General features: G+C 44.1%; 1 protein-coding gene across 3 annotated transcripts in view; it reads right to left on the reverse strand.

The window, feature by feature from the left end:
* rasgef1ba (RasGEF domain family, member 1Ba) overlaps positions 1-18,977 on the reverse strand; it is a 111,081-nt gene continuing 92,104 nt past the window's right edge. For all 3 annotated transcript variants that reach the window (XM_076730107.1, XM_076730108.1, XM_076730109.1), the window contains 10 exons: positions 17,431-17,646; positions 16,040-16,114; positions 14,916-15,011; positions 13,986-14,088; positions 10,750-10,829; positions 9,025-9,120; positions 5,622-5,717; positions 4,942-5,065; positions 3,864-3,936; positions 1-1,701 (listed from right to left, as the gene is read on the reverse strand). In XM_076730107.1, coding sequence (XP_076586222.1) covers positions 1,677-1,701; positions 3,864-3,936; positions 4,942-5,065; positions 5,622-5,717; positions 9,025-9,120; positions 10,750-10,829; positions 13,986-14,088; positions 14,916-15,011; positions 16,040-16,114; positions 17,431-17,646 — 984 coding nt within the window. In that variant the 3' untranslated portion in view covers positions 1-1,676. The remainder of the gene's footprint in view (positions 1,702-3,863; positions 3,937-4,941; positions 5,066-5,621; positions 5,718-9,024; positions 9,121-10,749; positions 10,830-13,985; positions 14,089-14,915; positions 15,012-16,039; positions 16,115-17,430; positions 17,647-18,977) is intronic.

Consider the following 18,977-nt stretch of genomic DNA (forward strand, 5'->3'; position numbering starts at 1 on the left):
TGATTTTTCAGCATTATTTTATTAACTCTCTTTTAAACACTAATAATTCATTTATAAACGGTTCCTCTATTCCATTTTAACAGTCCAAATACAAATGAATGAACACAGGGAGGGAAAAAAGAAACACAGTATGTACACAATAAACCACAACAGGGAGGGAGGAGCAGTCAAGGCAAAGCACACATCAGTCAAAATATTCAACGTCATACTCTGAGCTCGTACCTTGAAAAATAAGTGTCTCATACAAACTCGTATTAAAAAAAAATAACAGTTAAGCCAATATCTGAGGACTACTTAAGCATGTTATGTACCTAGTACAAAATTAAATAACAATAAAATAATAGTAAATATTGGCATGAGGACATAATGTGACTACACAAACAGATTTATAAATAAAAACAAATATGGAGGAAACTGTATTTTTCTTTTAATAATATGAAAAATAAAAACATATAAAGGATATTACTCAGCATGTGTAGAAACAGAAATACTCAGTTCACATTATTCAACCACACAAAATTCATTCACTGTTCTAACTGAACCACCAGGGGGCAGCACAACCACACTCATTTTCTATATGAGGGCAGGAACAAAAGGGGAAAGCATGAACAGTAAGTAGCCCACAGCCCGGCTTAGCTTAGCAGCAGAGGGCTATTTTAACACTGATTATCAGGAACAACAGGAAACACACCATCGTCACACCTTCCATTTAAGGTCACTGCTAAAGGCCTCAGGATGCTTCAAATGAAGTGCTCATCACAGCGTCCTCCGGCACCTTCAGCCGCACTTCCTCCATCACAAAGATGTGCTTGGAGGGGGGGGTTCAGATGCTGGTCAACCATGCGAGGAACATTTTGGTTGAAGCTTACCGGTGCCTTAATTCCTTTGAAGCATACTGAGGCTTTGAGTGTGTCAAAGATAAACGACCAGGAAGTGTTGCTTCCCGCTGAAGAAAATCACAAAAGTCTATACAACACAAACAAAAAAAAACGACATCATGTTACATCGTCCTTAAACTGCAGCCAGCGCATTTTTTTCCTTACACGTCACAATCAACAAAAGCTCCAGAAACATGAAGTCACACACTCAGGTATCGAACAAAAGGAAGGAGACGAAACAAAATTACAAATTATGGCTAGCTTAATGACAGTGTAGCGGGAAAGGTTTGAGTTCTCCGTACAAAGAACGCTGGCTTATGGAACCAGCGCAGAGTAGTTTCTGTTGAGTTAGCCAACCAGCAGCTAACTTTGTAGCTTCAGTGGAAAAGAAATTGTAGCAGGGGGGCACAAACAACCCCAACGACTCCATTAGCGCTCACAGAAGGTTTATCAGGGCGAAATGCTTCAGACAAGAAAAAGCAGCTTGGCTTTTACTTTGAGGGTTTGTAGCATTTCTTTTTTTTTCTTTTTTTTTTCTTTTTTTAAAGACTACAAAGTCATACAAAACAGAAAAAACAGCTGTTCTGAAATATACAGCACAAAGAGCAAGAGGGTAAGGAAAAGCAGAGCTTAATAGAAATCTGAAGCTGCGGGGAACACAAAAGATCCTCGCCAGCCAAAGTAGAGATTGTCGTTTCCCTTCCAACATGGGCATACTTTGTTCGGACAGCAGCGCGTCTACGGGGCACGGCTCGCTTGTCGGGTTTCTCATCATTCTGGTTCCTTAAGTTCAGAAGTTTAGACCCTGCTTAGCAGAGTGGATCTGTGGAGACAGAAACATCACAAGATAAGCCTGAGACTAACACAGAGCACACCTTCAGCACGGCTGCACAAGCCTCTGAATGTTTAGCAGTTAGAAATTTGGTTTTCGCTTTGTTTTAGGAGTTCTCACACTGAAAGACTTGGTACACTGTAAAAAATGTTAAGAGAACATGCTCTACTTCTGTGTTTTACTCCTGACTTAAAGTACAGCTCAAAAAAGTTCAGAATTTTTTAATGTGAATCTGCACTGATGCATGAGAAAATCTCTATAGAAAGTTGAGGAGATTTAAAATTTCAAGGCAACTCGCTTCGCTCGTTCTTAGATTTTTGAGCAAAACTCTGAAATTTCTTGCCAACAAAAAATCTTTGGATAGATTATTTACTTAAACTTGGCTGCTGCAAAAACTCACTTAAGTTTTCAGTGACTTAAGGTTAGAAATGGCAGCTCAAGAACCAACAAACCTAGTTTACAATACACTCGCTCTTTTTACAGCACGTGATCATCAGCACATTTAATGGGGATTTAATGGCTGATCCATAAAGCTCCTAAGATGTGGTCTGTAGTTTTGTTTGAGACTGTTGTTGAGCTGATTTGAAACTCAAATTGAGTATTTCCTTCAGAATTTTGAGTTTTCTTAACTTCTTTTTTTACAGTGTAAGTATTAACATACTTAATGCTATAAATCTTATATCAAAACACGTCCTTTTTCCCGCCCAGCAGTATTAAATAAAGAACAGATTTCTGTCAAATTTGCACCAAATTTGACAGACATGAAGTGTGATTTCAAAAAGCAGAACCTGAGTTGCAGCAACAGTTTGCATTCAGTGGATTTCTGGGGTTGATGTGTGTGTAGGGGAACGGTCTGCAGAGCCGAGCAGCACGATCTGCTGACGCGGCTCGGCTAGAATAAAGTGACAGATCGTGTCGCAGCGGAGGCAAAGCTCAGGGGAATGCGGAGAGGGTTGGCAGACGATCAGGAAACGTGACCACACACACACACACACACACACACACACACACACACACACACACACACACACACACACACACACACACAGCAGAGTGGATTCACCCTGCTGGGTTTAACCTCACACTCACTGGGCTCTGGCTCCAAAACCTGCTCTCACCTCTGACCCCTGCCAGCAGATCTGGTTCATGCGTCTACTTGTGGGAGGTTGGTGTATGTGGGGTCAGTTTGTGGCAACCTGCAGCATGACTGTCGGCTCTGAATCACGAGGTCACTGTCCAGAAATACCAGCTTCAGTTCTTGCGTGTATATCTCATGTATTTCCACATTCTAGTTTCCATGTTTTTTTTCCTTCCTTGTGAGATTTATGTAAGTGTTTCTGAAAAAGTTCAGGAAATTTGATGCAAGAGAATCAAATGTGCTATGTCATCATCTGTACTTACAGTGATGTTTTTTAGGACAGTCTGCATCTTCTCTGTGTGCCTGTATCCTCACACAACTCCTCACGTACTTGCTGTTCGCACAGCTTTAATACATATTTAATAATCTTTCATTCCCTTCAATTAAAAACCTTTAATGAAGCGATGTACCAGACAGACCTCATGATTGCTGGATGACCCGTTTTGTCACTGCAGGAAAAACAAATGTCCCAAACTCAGTTTGTGTCAATTAAACTTGAGCATGTGATGCTGAAGCAAGAGGAAATATCCCTCCGTCAGCTCTCTGGGGCTTTCTTCAAGCAGTTAGAGCCGACTGAACAAAGACTATTTCCTCTCATCCGTCTTCTCACATACACACACATCCAGAGTGCTGTGTGATAAGAGGGCACGGTGTGTGTGTGTGTGTGTGTGTGTGTGTGTGTGTGTGTGTGTGTGTGTGTGTGTAAGGATGTAATTGTGTGAAAATGACTGATGTCCTTTGTGAGCATCTACGCAAGCGATGGTGTGACAAAGAAGAATGATGAGCACCTGTGTGTGTGTGAGCGTGTGTGTGTGTGTGTTTAATGCATTTATTGAATAGCGTGCAGGTCAGCATCAGCCTGTGACCTACATCCCTCTGGGCCTGCCTGGTCAGGGGGGAGGCAGGAGGGGACTTGGGGTGACAGGCGTGATTGAAAGACTCTAAACCCCTGAGGGCGTGTGTGTGTGTGTGTGTTTCTGTGTGTGTCAAGAGGAAGACGGGGGGTCGTACACACCTCAGAGACTTCCATCTGTCCTTCTCCATGTTGTTCTCAGGACCTTCGCTCTCGTATGATGCCAGATACAACGCTGCGATGAGAAAGTCAGAGAAACATCAGCAACTTTTCTCAAATGATTTTTTGAAAACATCACATCACCCCGAAGAAGTGAGCTTAGTTAAAACTGCTCTGATGTTTGTTTCAGCTCTTGTTGAATTTACTTCAGCGCTCTTAAAAGTTGCTTCTTCATTTCTCTTTCTGCAGTCTGTTACTGGACTCTGACTCTTCCTCAGGTTCTTATTTTTGCTTCCTGTGGCTCAGCTGTTGCATATTTTCATCTTGCCTTCATCTTCTCTGTTTGTTTGCAACTGATTGACAGGAGGATGCTCGCTGTCACCGCTGGATGATGGTGTTGGTTGCACAAGAGCTGATTGGTCAGTTGGGTCGGTGCACTTCAGTGACAGGAGGATTTCACGGACCTCCCTGTCTCTGTCTGATAAGACGGCGATAAGAGCCGGAGCCAGTGGCACGCGACTTTGATGTGGATTAAAGGGGAGCTATCAGCGCTGCTCAAGTATGGCAGGTGATAGCAAGGTGTGTGTGGATTTGAGGCTTAGTGGGGAAAGAAAGTCATTCTGTTGTCTGTGGTCGGCTGTATTTTATCAAGACCATGAAGCAGCACAGAACATCCCTGTGTTTCCTGCTGCTGTCATAATTTAGTTTGAAGCAACATGATTCATTCTTTCAATCGGGTTAATGTTGTTTTATTTGATGATCAGTCTGTGTTGTTCTCATTGGAAATGGTAGCACATGATTCGGATTACTGCAAATGATGCAAGTTGAAAAAATATATAACATATTTTGTTGGAAATTAGCTTTAGAACTGCTGGTAGACATATTTTTAACTTTGGACAGAGTCGTGGAAACGGTTTACCTATGATAAGATCATCTAATTTAAGCACTACTGTTAGTGTGATGTTTAGAATACAGACATCAATCTGAACATCTATTCCTCAGCCAAAAAGTGAATATTCTTCACTTTTATACACAATTTTATACACAATACAATTTCGCAGGACGGTCTTGCGTAACGTACCATCCTCAGTGAAGGCTGGGGCGGTCAGCAGGTACTGCAGGATCTTGCGATCCTTCTCAAACGGACACTCCACTTTCTTCCAGGTCATGAACTCACTCACTTGTTTGGCGAGCTCCCAGAATTTCTGGATTGAAACCACAAACAGACGACACAGGTTAATATTCAGAGGGACTCAGCGTGTTTATGGGTCTGTTAACGTATGCATTTGTGACTTGACTATTACACATTTACTCCATGCTCCAAATATTACTGTCACACTGCCTTTGGAGCAAGATATATAACCTTGTAGGGTTCCACTGAAGCTGCCCAGTAACATATTACACAACTCAGCGGTAATGTGTTTAAATGTACTGTAGAAATGTCATAACAGGGCTGGACAGAAAAGGCAATCAGAAGTTTCCCAGGATAGGACAGATGCTTAAAATAGGGTCTGATTCAGTGTAGCTGTGACCAAATACCAGTGGAAATACTTATGAGCCTCTGGTCACTGGTCAGTTTTTTTTTGTTTCCATGGAAACACAACTGAACTTGACACACTTGAAGTCCGACTTCTTCATTCTCTCACACATTTTAGGGAAGTGGAAATAATAAACACCAAATCCGTCGCCGTGTGTAGTAAACAGTGACGTAGTCTCACACGGAGAGGAAACTCCCTCTGGGGAATTCAAAACTCGGTTTACCTCAAAGTTGATGTGCCCGTTCTGCAGCCTGTTGGCACATCCTTCGTTGAGGAAGTAGATGTCTTTTATGAGCAGGCTGAAGAAAGGGATGACAATCTGCAAGACAACAGACAGACAAAGGGATTTCATTTCAATGAGAAGATGTGCAGGAGGGGGGGGGTTCCACATGACTCCCAGGTGTGTGCTCTTTCTAAATATCCATTCAAAGGAAAAGAACACAATGGACAAAGAGGATCTCTTCTAAATGTCCTTTTCCTGGGAAAAAACAGACCCTCGCCTGTTCTGATCAAACACATTTCCATTGAAAGAAACCCGCTCACTTTCCATTCTTACAGGTCTGCAGCAGCATGTGTAAACACAGCCTTTAAAAAGCGCCCAGGATAAATTTCTCCGACCAAAAATGGAGAAGTGAGACTAGAGTAGAGTTTCCACAGAAGATTTCCCCTTTAAAGTCCCATAAATAATTCATCGCCACCCTCATACAATGATTCAGGTCACTGCGTGTCTGGGCACTAACATATATGTCGACGGAGAGCGAGGCGGGAAGAAGCACCAGACTACATTCAAATAACGGTACATTTCACACGGGTTGGATTCTTCTCTCTTCTCTGCCACGGAATCAACCGGTTGAACCTGGTTAAACCTGGTGTTTTCCACTTGCTGTGGCTGGTAAACACCACTTTTGTTTGTGTGAGTCCAGAGATCTGGCACAGTGACCTACTGTATGAAAAAAAACCTCTTTCCAGACAGCGCCAAACACATCCCCACCCAAGATTATCAAACATTCATGACGGCGGAGCTTTTAAAAGATGAAATACCGGGGGGAAAGCAGCAGACTGAGCAATGTACTAACTGCTCTTTTTTTTTTTGTTGTGTTCTGTATTATTCAGCCCGAGTCATTCTGAGTGTTGCACTTGAATGAACCGCACACACCCTTTCCTCGTTTTGCCAAGCCAGTGAATCCAGCTAATGTGTTCTTCTTTAACTCTGCTCTTGGCTGAACTGCATTGCTTGTGAGAGAACACCTCCGTACGATCCTTCGACATAATCTGGGTGCAGCTGATAAATAGTTAAGCGATGCCAGTGAAGTCAGAGAGTCTGCACACGGTGTCCTCTGAGGGGTCTGTGGAGGCAGGATGTTTACAAGGACCTATGTACGATCTGAAGACTGCTGTCATGAACGTACACACGTCTGCGCACACATGTTCTGCTTTTAGAGGAAAAGTGCCCAACAGGAGCAGAGCGGAAGTCATTTTCACAGCTGGACACATCTGGGATGTAGAGGGTCTGGAGCCAGAGGGGCGCCAGGTCTGGACTTGTGGCAAAAATTAGATCTGCTGAAGAGGATGTGTCTATTTAGAGCTGCCATCATCATCAAAAGCTGCCTGAAACAGCTGATCAAAGTGGGATTGCTGTTATTGGGGTGGGTGGTTATGGGTTGTAATTAGTTCAATTTTTGAATTTTCTTTCTTTCATTAACATTTTTCTTGTTGCAGTCTGTTCCATTTAATCTTTCTCTACTTAAATGATTAATTGATAAGCAACATTTTTAACTGCTAATTTATTTCTCAAGCGCAGGCACAGAAACATCTCTGGTTCCAAAAGCAAGGATTTCTGCTTTTCTCCATTCTCTATCATGGAGGGCTTCACCTGGGGCTCTGGTGACCTTGTGATGAGCAATTTTCAATATGTTATGACAAACGGTGAATATAAAAAATAACCAAGATTAAGATGCAATGAATGAAGAATGGACATATTCGTTAACTGCAGCCATAGTTCTCAGCAATCATGTTTTTACTCCCAATGTTTTAATGTATTACCTCCTTTTCCTGGTTTTATTCTTGATAATCATAATCTTTATAACTTGTTCTCATTTAATTTTTATTCACCCTCAAGTTTGCAGTACTTTGTTTGATTAAACTTAGCAACAGAGGCACGTCGTGCGGTGTAACATTCCTCTTAGTAGAATATCTCTGTGAGCTGTTGCTTCACAACCAAACATGTGACACAGCAGCTCCGCCTGAGATCAGCTGTTTGGTATTTTGTTAGTAACTGCTGGATCACTCCAATCTCTCTGCCCTCACAGGAAAGAACAGACAAACCCTAGCGAGACCGGATCGAAAAGAAGCACGAATGTTAGCTCTGTTGACCCTCTGACAAAGTCAACGGCCCCGTGGATGCCTCGAGTAGCCCATAAACAACCCCTCCCCATAACGAGAGGCCACAAGGGCGAGAACATACCAGACTTCTTGGGAACTTTCCGTTTCATGACCCCGGCCTCTTGTCCGGGTATGTTTGCATTTCTGAGCTCCAAAAAAACATCCCTCACAAACCTCCTGGAGCCAGATACGCACTGACGGTACATTGTGTCTCCACGGAACAACACACATTATTCAACATGTGATGTCCGAGGAGAGGCTAACCACTAACGCCTGGCAGCCCACGAGCTCTGTGACGGTTCAGATTCAGTCAGGGCGGGCAACTTCAGGAGCAGCAGAGAACACTATGTGATCTGGCAGGCGACGGTGTTTTCTTTTCCTCCCTCGTTGAGGAGAACATGTTTGACGAGGAGGAAACCAAGACCCTTCTCGTATCTTGACCCACTTTTAACTCAACCTCTGCGTCCCCTCTGGGCTACGCTGTTACGCAACCTCTGCGCCTCGTCCAAGGCGCTGCACTCGTGTTTACAGCTGCTCATGCTGCAAACACGATGGGAAGGCAGCTCGCAGACAATAACAAGGCGCAACGAGCGACAGCGCTGCGCTTTGTTTTTCTGCTTTGCCTTCTTTTCCCTCACGCTCGACGCTGCAGCTTGTTGAAGGCGGCGTGATAACCATCTTGGCTGTTTTACGTAACTGTAATCAGCTCAAAGGGTCTCTGCTGCAGCGTGACTCAGCAACACTTTGTTCGGTGGTCAGAGTGCTTTCCCTGAAAGTGAGCTGTCAAGCGCTCTTTAGCAACTCACCATACCCGCAGATTATTCACTGTAAGTGGCTCTGGATGTATGGAACATAAAGCAAAGTCTGCAGTGCAGATGTTCAAACTTTATTTAAATGGTGGCTACTGGATGTGTCAGTACTCCACTAACAGCCACTGACTTGACGAGACTCAGACTTTATCTAATACTTGATGTCCCAGTGGTGGTGGTCTTGATAGAATTTCAAGCTTTATTGAACAAGCTGCACTTTAAATGTCAGCATGTTAATTTAATTTGCTCTCCTCAGTTGTGCCCAGCACAGTTCAATCAGACAGGAGCTGAACTACACGTGAACAGCGTGAGAAAGTTCTACTGAGGATTCAGAAAGCATCATCTTCTATGAGCACATACCACCAGACGTGGTCTTACAGCTCAATCACATCAGCATTGTGTCGAACAGTGTGTGCTGCTGTGCTGAGCCCTCACCTTCTCTCTGCTGCTGTTGGCTGTGATTGATCTCTGTGTGGCTCCTCTCAGCGCTGTTCTGTAGTTGTAGAAATTGCTGGAAGGATCCATCTGGTGCTGCGGAGAGGAAAAAAAACACAGTGTCAGTTTAGGCAGAAGATAACCTCGGATCAAAACCCCACAAACAAGCACAGATGAGGAGCTGAACGAGGCTGCAGGCTGCGTTTTCATACAGTTGGTAGCGCCTGATCAGCCAGCCTATTAGTTGGCAGACAAAAATAAATAACTGTGATCGCCATTTGCTTGTTTTAAAGGTAATTTTTTGATCAGAAATGCCAAATATTTGCTGGTTACAGTCTCCAAAATGTTTTATAATACTGTAAAAAAAACATACTTTGTAAGTTTTGGACTGCTGGATGGAAAAAAAACAAACAATTTAAGATGTCACCTTGGCCTCTGAGAGCATTTAATTCCAACTTTTCTACAAGAAATTCTGTAAAATGATAGTGAAACTAATCATTAATTGCAGAATACTACGAAAGAATAAGAAAAAAGGTCATGAAATTTGCCACTTCCTCAACCCCGTGGGTTTAGTAACTCAAACTGGCAGCGTTGTGAAATAAGCCTGCAAGGTCATGTGATGGGGGAATCAGCTGATAGATCGGGCCGAGACCTCAAACAAACCGAGCAGCACATGCACTTCACGCAGCCATCACAGCAAATTATGACTCTGGTAGATACAGTTTGGGATTCACCTCAAAAAAAGCTCAGGGGGAAAAAAACAGGAGGTAAAAGGAAATCATGGAGAGCAAAGAGGTGAGGAGGTGTGTGACTGACAGAGAGAACGACAAAGAGGAGCACAAAGATGGAGACGAACTCCGGTGAGACGTGAAGGGAACCTAAAGAACGGAGTCTTTGAAAGCTTTCACATCCCACAGAGGGTCCCAGCCTGACTCGTCTCCACCTCAGATCTCCTCTTTCAAAGGACCGACTGAAGGCCTGTTGAGCTCAGAGAGAGCCTTCCCTGCGGTATCTGGGCTTTCCTCAGGTACCACAGGGAGGGGAGGGGGGGCTGTGTCTGATTTGTATCCAGCAACATCTGGAGCTTCCTGCCGGCCTTCATCCCCGTGGATTCATCACTTCAACATGTTAGGTGTTAGATCTGCTTGTTTGTCGCCATCTCTGATGTCTTACTCTGGACTTGGCTTGAGGAACAAGCGTCTTCAGATTACTGCTACTCTGTTTTCTTCACAGTGGTTGAAACTTAAAAAAGGGAACACCCTTTTTTAAGTTTCAACCACTGTATCAGTGTTTTTGCATGTTCAATTATGCTGGCCTAAGCAGGGGAAACACGTCGATTCTAATGGTTTATCATCCATCTGCTCGGCTCTCCCACTCAGATCCATGCTGGCCAGAGCTTTCAGCACGACTGTGTTTATCTGTCTTTGTCATTACACTTGACCCAACAATTCACTAACCAAAGAAGAAGCTCCCCACACGCCCACAGCATGATTTGTCATCAGTGTCGAACACAACAAAACCACAGGACTGCTAATATGTGTGGGCCTACAAGTGAAGCTGCATGACTAAAGCTGAAGAGAAGGCAACGCAGGAAACTGCAGATTCTAAGTGACAAAGGTGTGAATTTCCTTAACAGAGGGATTATATCCAAAACCCTGCATCCATATTTGTTGCCCTTCACAAATGTTTGTGACTCCAGACTTCAATCTTTTGAGGCAAACTTACTTCCAAGATATCGAACTTGGCCGTTTTGACTTTACTCCAGGTCTTCTTGAGCCGAGACACGGGACTCATGTTCATCCCAGCTGCAAGACGGACACAAAAACAAGGGCAGAAGACAATGAGAGAGATATCTCAAGTCCAAGAAAACACCCAAACGTGATCGCATTAACACATGGCATTTTCCCATTCAGCCAGACAGACGCACCCTCCCCAACACACACACACACACACACACACACACACACACACACATGCACACACCCTTCCTCCCATGACAGTCATCCTTTAACACCCCCTCCACCTCCCCTCTGCTTTCTTTCTACTGTTGTCTCTTCTGATGCAGTGAAGAAAAAGGCCCCAGGAACAATGGAGTTAACACACGCCTCGTTTCCCCTCCCAGAGCTCTGCTTCCCATATGGTAATCCTCTGTGTGTGTGTGTGTGTGTGTGTGTGTGTGTGTGTGTGTGTGTGTCTGGTGCAGGTTGAGGCATCCAGGGTCACCGTCAGAGCAGCACGACGACACAAAACAACCCTCGAGTAAACAAAGAAGTCCACAGACAGAAACCCAAACCTGTAAACCGACTAAACCTCGTTTTCTTCCTGAACTCACTTCACTTCCCAGAAGACAGTTTGAGCTTAACGTGACACTTCAGCGCTGTGGGGCCAAAATGAAGGAAAGTCCGAGCACGGGGGCATGTGACAGTGTGTGTCCGAGCGTGTCTCGCATAGGAAACGGCTCCATATACTCACAAAGACACCACTGTGTGTGAGGACAGGTGTTGGCTGTGGTAGTCGCCCCGCTGGGACACATACTCCCCTTTATGAGGACATTCATATATCGTCAATGTCTTCTCATTTTCAGCACTAACACAATGTCACAGGGACAAGAGACACTGACAGAGCGTGTGGCTTTCATCTTTAAAGGGTCAGCTCGCCCAAATTACACACAGAAAAACATCATTTCTCACTTTTAGTACTTTTACTGGTCTCTGGGCATCCAAACACTTCTGGTTTCATTTGTTTTGAGATATGTTCCAATACTAGTGGTCTTTACTGATCTGGGACATGGTAACGTCACAGCCAGGTCCAAATTATATTCAGTCTAATTTGGACTGGGTAGAGTTTGTGCATCTGAGCGCAAATATGTCTAATCCCTGGATTCCCATTGGCTTTGTATTATCTCTTACATGATCTTAATATTATCTATTATCATGCCACAGTAGGACTTCTGGGGGCCAGTTTTACCGAATTTGCACCATGAATACATGCAAGTAAGAAATTGCAGCAAAAGATCACTCCGCCTCATCCACTTTGACAAATGTCACTAATCTCTCGCTGCAGGCCTCTCGCACGCTGATGCAAATTTATGTTGAACTGACGAGAGACAATCATTTGTGACGCTGCCACCGTTTGCAGTCTGTGTGCAAGCAATGCTTGCAAGCTGCTTTTGTGACAGGGGTCTGAAATGAGTTATTATCTTTTCTATCTTTGGATCTCTATTGGATCAGATCTGACTTCAGATAGGTATCTTAAAACCTGAAACCTGAAACCAACTGCCTGGTTAGATACAGCGAAAGGTGAAAAACAAAATTTGCTTTTCATAATTTGGGCGGACTAACTCCTTAATTACATCACTAACCCACTGTCTAACCTTGGTGGATCCCTGGAGACGAGGCTGGTGGAGAAGGGATTTGCCTGTGGCGTTCTCTCTCAGGGGAGAAAGACAGAGAACAGCTGGCACTCCTCTATCCTCTCACTCAGCTCAGCTCAGCTCTGCTCTACGCCCTCATCATCCCCTCCTCCCTCGTGTGCTCACACTCTCTCTGGTCAGTGCTGACCATCTGCCTGGATGGTTTGCTCTGCGTCCTCTTCCAGCTGCCCCCCACTCTCTGCTCTGGACAAACAGACCCCCCCCCCATGCCTGTGAGGATGACCAGATGCCCTCTCCTTTAAACACTGGGGCATCTCTGGGATCTCCGCAGCCCATCGGCTGTCTGAGGTGCTTCAGGGCTCTAATTGTGGCTTAATTATCTTTCTGTAACCAGAGCGATTTTGCAGAGACTAATGTCATCTTCATCAAGAACACATTTACACACATTCACACCTGGAAGCTGCTCAGCACAACCACGGTCTAATCTGCTGCCCACTGAGCAGCTCCACTGGAGCTGTTTGAGGTTAAGTGGCAAAGAGGCAAGAATTTCTTTTTTAGTTTTTCTGGATTGAACCAGCAACCTTCCAGCCATAAGTCTCCTTCTCTACGCTCCACAGCACCACTGCAGCTGCCTATCGCTGAAAGCCTGGAAGTGGATCGGGCTCTGCACACGTGCACACAAGTTTATCAGGGTAAATGTTTGACAAAAGGGAATCCAAATGCTTGCAGTCACATCATCTCTCAAATTCAAATTTTATACCTAAAATAAGGTTTTAGTCTCAGATGGTCAAAATCAGAAAGCGGTTTCTGCTATATAAAATGCTCTTACAGTTCAGGTAGTGTCCGACGTGCAGAGCGTATACCGGGTCTTTGACACAGCTCATGTTTGCCAACTGTTTCATTTGATAACCGCATCCTATAACCCCGTTTTTGATAACAAGCAGCAAGTTTAAGAGAACAGGTTAAGACTACGTTTAAGACACTTTACCACAAAATAACTGTCAGGTGCACCTGTTTGGAAGATTCAAGGAATTAGTGTTTCCATAGTACCCATGATACTCTGCAGCTACTGTGTGAGTCTATGTTTCTCTGTTTCTGCAAATACAGGCAGTCAAATGTCAACGCCAGAAAGAGGAAAAACTTGTGTGTGTGTGTGTGTGTGTGTGTGTGTGTGTGTGTGTGTGTGTGTTTCCCTCCTCTGATGGAGATAATTATCTCCATGAACTGCTGCTCCGTTCCCTCTGCTGCCGAGTCCCACTGATATCATTAGTCTGAAGGAAATTACTCAAGTTGGAAATGAACTGGGACAAAGTCATGAGAGGTTACTGCTGCGGGGGGACATTACATGGCTGCACGAAATTCTCACTGAACAACAAATTGTTCATTTACTGCGCTGATCCGATTTACAGATGACTGAAAGGAAAGGCTTTGTGCAGGAACTCAGATCGGAGGGAACAAGTGCAGCGAAGAAGACTTAATCATTCGAGTTCATTAGAGACTTTTTTGACATCTTTATTTCCCCAAAAAAACTAAGTTCTGCAAAGAATCCCTTCAAACGTCATCTCAGAGGGAAGGAAAAAGTACTCACATATGATGGCCATGAGGGAGTTGAAGTTGCCGATGTTGAAGCATTCGCGCGCCACGTCGATGAAGAACTCGATGACTCGAGCTCGGTGCTTCTTCTTCACAGGCTGTTAACAAAAACGGACATGTCTGACATTAGAAAAAACAGCATTCCCCTCAGGACTGATTGTCTGGTAAAACGTGTTTGTTTCAGGCAGTTTAATGAAAAGTATGATGCACAGAGGACTGAAGTTTGCTTGTACTTTATGGGACATTTGGAGATTTACTTGGAAAGCGTGACTCATTTTTGTTTATTTGGGTAATCCTGGAGATCAGCAGAGACTGTAACGTGACTGAGCCACATTTTATTGACCAACACATGATTAAACACAGAACAGGTCTCTGTTGCTTTAAATACCAGTGTGGTGCTGAAACAACTACTGGATAAATCAATGTAAGTCATTAGTTTAGGAGAGATGGCAAAAATTCATTGCTTCTCCAAAGACAAGATTTGCAGCATTTCTCGTTTAATATCATGTAAATTGAATATTTCTTGAAAATGCTTTGATAAGGCAAAGTGTGCAATTTGAATACATCACCATGGTGACTTTCTTTTTTTCACTCATTTCATATAACTGGTAGTGAAGCTGAATTTGCCTCCTGCTGTGTCCAGCAGCAGCAGGATTCAAGGGCTGAAATGACCATTTGATTGCCAGTTAATCAACAACGGTTTTGCTAATCAATTAATCATTCAAGTCACTTAGCTGGAAGTGCCAAAGATTTGTAGCTTAAAGCTTCTCAAATGTGAGAACTTGCTGTTTTTCTCTGTTTTTAAATTAAGTTTTAAATGCATTTCTTTGATGAAAATAGTAAAGCCCCGTCTTCTTTTTGTCCTCCTGCAGAACACTGAGGCTTCTTATTTGAGGGTGAAGTCGGCTTCGCGTTCATTACTCACCATGCAGATTTCTGTAGCCACCAGATAACTGAGTCTGTTGAACCATTCAACATAAGCTTCCAGGTTGCTGGCCTTCTTGTGATCACTGAAGCAACTCTGCAACAACAACAGACTTTCAATTAGCAATTACACTAATTGCAAAACAAAAAAATAATGCTGAACTGGAAAAATAAAGCTGATATTTGCCTTTTTTCCCCCTTCCCTCAGTCAATGCATCATTGAGCATAAAAAATAAACTCTTGGCTAAGTGGACCTGTGAATCACGCTCAACTTCACTCTGCCTCCATAAGCACAATACTGGCCAATGTTATTCACATTATGCATGCTGCTCCTTTGTGTGGATTCCTCTTGATCTAATTCCACACATTCCTTTGGCCTTACGCCACTCACCCCCATGTAGTATTTCCCGCCAGTGGACATGCTGCATTTTAACATGCGCACACACACACACACACACACACACACACACACACACACACACAGAGTTATTCTCGTCTTTTCAAAGTGGCTCGTTGGGGGTACAAGGCAGGCTAGCCTGAGGCACAAAGGCAGCCTTAACCCCCCTATCACCTCGCTTCCAAAAAGGGGCTGTTGCCTAGCAGCCGAACGCCAGACAAGAGAATCCATCGCCAGACACACACACACACACACACACACACACACACACACACACACACACACACACACACACTCAAAAAACTCAAACACCCCTTCCCAAAACAAACCCTTGGCAGCAGTGGTTGCTAGGAGATGGGGTGCATGCATGCCCATCCCATGCAGACACTGGGGTGATTTGAGGGAATTGTCAGTGAGGTGCGTCTGAGTGTGTGTTTCTGAATGCGTATGTGTGTGTGTCTGTGCGCAAGGGGTGGATATTTGGTCTGCTGCTACAGTCTAGAAATCACCTGCCCTCACTTTGACCTGTGCGACGGCCAGTCTCTCTGTTGTGTAAACTTAACATCCGTCTGGGAGAGAAACTAGGCCGTCTCACCTCTAACCCACACCAGACGGAGACAAATAACGTCTGCACACAGGATTTCAGCCCAGAAAAAAAAAAAAGATTGCATAATGCATATGCTTCTCTTATCTGGAGATGTATTCTTATAAAGGAATGCAGACATTACCTTATCGTTGTCCAGAGGGTCTTTCTGGACGAAGGCCTGGACGAATTCTTCAGGTCCGATGTAACTCAGTCTCTCCTGAGAAGGAAGCAGAAGGGAAAATCAACTCCCTGCATCCAACTTTTGGAGAAATGTCTATGAATGCTCTGCTTCCCCTTCAAAATCAGCGCATTCGTTAAAGGTTCTTCTGGTTGTGGCCATAATGGGAATAGAGACTAAGCACAGTCATACTTTTTCTGGTATGACCAGTAGCCTCCAGCGGCTAATGTTAGCAAACTTCAGGTAGATGTTGTTTAATGGACATCACTGACTCATATTTCTGACTCTATGGCTCTTCTTCACTTGCGCTGCTACTACTTTTTAGCATTTACCATTATCCTTCAGCTGTCACTTGTGGCCACAGTGGCTGCAGTTTTATGCAATTCAAGAGTTAATGAGTGCTGATGGTACTTAATGGGTCCTTTCTGTGGTAGAACGCTATGATGTGACAGGAGCATTTCCATTAAAATGCTGAAAAACTTTTAAGAAAATCTTCCATGAGCTACCTTTATGCAAATATATTCAAGAGGATGTGACTAGATTACATCATTAATCAAGCACCAGTAACTCTGATACATCATGGGATTTCATTCCTGCCTCACACCAGAGGTGCCATGTGTGTTTTTTTAAATGAATGAATGTTTCATCTGATCCATATGGTGTTTTTATCAGCTGGGATTTCATGTTACGGCTACATACACTGTATTTTTTTGGCTTTCTGGTGAATCATTGTTGCATTCCAGCGAAACGTGAATACTCAGTTTTTTAATGCACAAAGTGAAAATGAGTATAAAAAACATTGTCTAATGGCCCTTGGAAGAAACCTTTGATCATCTGCTAGTTTTTCAGATTGACTGATTGTATTTTCAATGGCAAACTAACATGTAATGAATATAAATCTGTGGTCAAACACCGCTGTTTAAAATCAATGGTGTGGTAGGTCGGACGTGGGAGGAGCCGTGACGTTCGGTTCACCGCAACCACCACACTGATTTCTAATCCATCATATGTGTCAGCTCTCTCCCCTCTTGCCCGTTCTCCTCTCCAGCATCGATTAGGTCTTACATATCATGCCGATATGGGCGTGAGTCATTGGCAGGATTTCTCATTGTTCTTTGGAATATAACATTTACATCTTAATTTGGTTTGACGTGTCACAGCAAATGATTGATGGGAGGTAATGATTTAAAGAAATTTTTACTATGAGGCAGATGAAAATTAGTCCTCTGGGCCAAATCTGACTCAGTGACAGGTTTTCTGTAAATCAATTGGAATTGACCTTAACAAACAATAAAAATAAGAGACCTAAATTAAAATGAACAGAAAAAGTCCTACAACATCTGGATTGTTCTCACCAGCTCTATGTGTGTGAGTTGTTGGGCGACAGTAAATGGGTCGTTGCAGATGGACAGCATGTCTCTCTGGATGGCCGCCTGGGGCTTTGCCTTAAGAGCCGTCAGCCGCTCAGCCGCCGTGGAGTTGATCTTGACCAGAGCCTCCTCGTACTGGCTGAGCACCGTCAACCTCCTGATCAGGCCCTGGCTCATCTGGCCAACTGCCTTCCTGTAAACCTGATGGATGGATGGGGGAAAGGTGGAGAGAGGTGAAAATCAGTAAGTTAGGAGCTTAAAAAAGAGTTTTATCTTATTGTGAAGTCACTTCAGAATTGAACATATTCTTCAATGAACACCTTCAGAAAGGATTGATGATCTTTCGACGAAGTTCCAGCATATGACAGACTCATTTGAGGAAACCAAGATAACCCCCAACTCTTTACCATGAGCTAATGCTTTGTTGTCCTGTTCTCCAGCTCAGTGCAGGTTTGGTCACTGAGAGCATGACAAACACTATAACTGAGATAACAACAAGAGAGCAGAGTGTGACATCCAGTAGCATGTGTGCAGCCACTTTGTTTAGCTCAGCTGTAGGCATTTTAGGTTAAACCTCAACCGCTCCTCTGTGGCAGAGTGATAACAACCTCAATGGAATTTACAACACACATGTTGACTACATGTCAGCAGAACTGATGCCAGCTCTCAGCCCAAACCACAGAACGACCCTCAAAATGTGATGCCTGCAGTTTTTATATTGCAGAAAAGCATCCTTTCGGTCATGCACTGGGAGGGTCACTCACAATGTTATGCAAGCCTCTTCCTGCCAGGCTCATTAAGGCCTCTCAGTTCGACAGGGCAGAAGAGGGAGACTCTTGGCTCGCTGGCCTCAGAGGTCGAGAGGTCGGCCCATTTTGAAACCTCCCCTGGACTCAAAACAGGCCACAGTTAGATAATCGTTCCCTGACTGACACAGTTTAGCACAGAAGTTGCATAAGAGGAAAAGAAGGACGTATGTTTGATTGTGTGTATGTGGAGGAGATGGTGTGTTATTGTATGGACGTAGAGAATCTTGCTTGTGGCCTCTTTCCATACCACCGGTGTGAGCTGCCCAAAAACATCTGGGGTGATGAGGCCCCTTTTCTCACGACCGCATCTCTCCCTGAGCTTTCTGCCAATTCAGCCTCCAGAATCTGGGTTCTGCAAACAAGTCTCCAGTTCAACAGGGTGGGAAGAAACACAGCTAGCCTTATAATGAATGTGGAGGCCCGGTGCCGAGACAGAAATCAAGTGTGAGGAGTCGTTGTGGCGCTCAGGCACTTCGGAAAAATGAGCCGACTCTCATCACTCAGCAGGAAACAGCCAGGGCGGGACCTTTTCTGAAATTCCCTTCCCAGGGCGTGACTAATGGATCTGTCTGTTGGTGATGGGGCTGTGATAGGTGTGATGGCACATGAACAGACACATTCACATGTCAGCCAATCAGCCGCAGCTCTGCGGATAATGCAGTTTTGGCAAGGGGTGACTGTAAGAGCACAGGACTGAGAGGAGAAAAATAGTAGTGGGAGTCT

Source organism: Chaetodon auriga, chromosome 5 (genome assembly GCF_051107435.1).
Source record: "Chaetodon auriga isolate fChaAug3 chromosome 5, fChaAug3.hap1, whole genome shotgun sequence".
Taxonomy (NCBI): Eukaryota; Metazoa; Chordata; class Actinopteri; order Chaetodontiformes; family Chaetodontidae; genus Chaetodon; species Chaetodon auriga.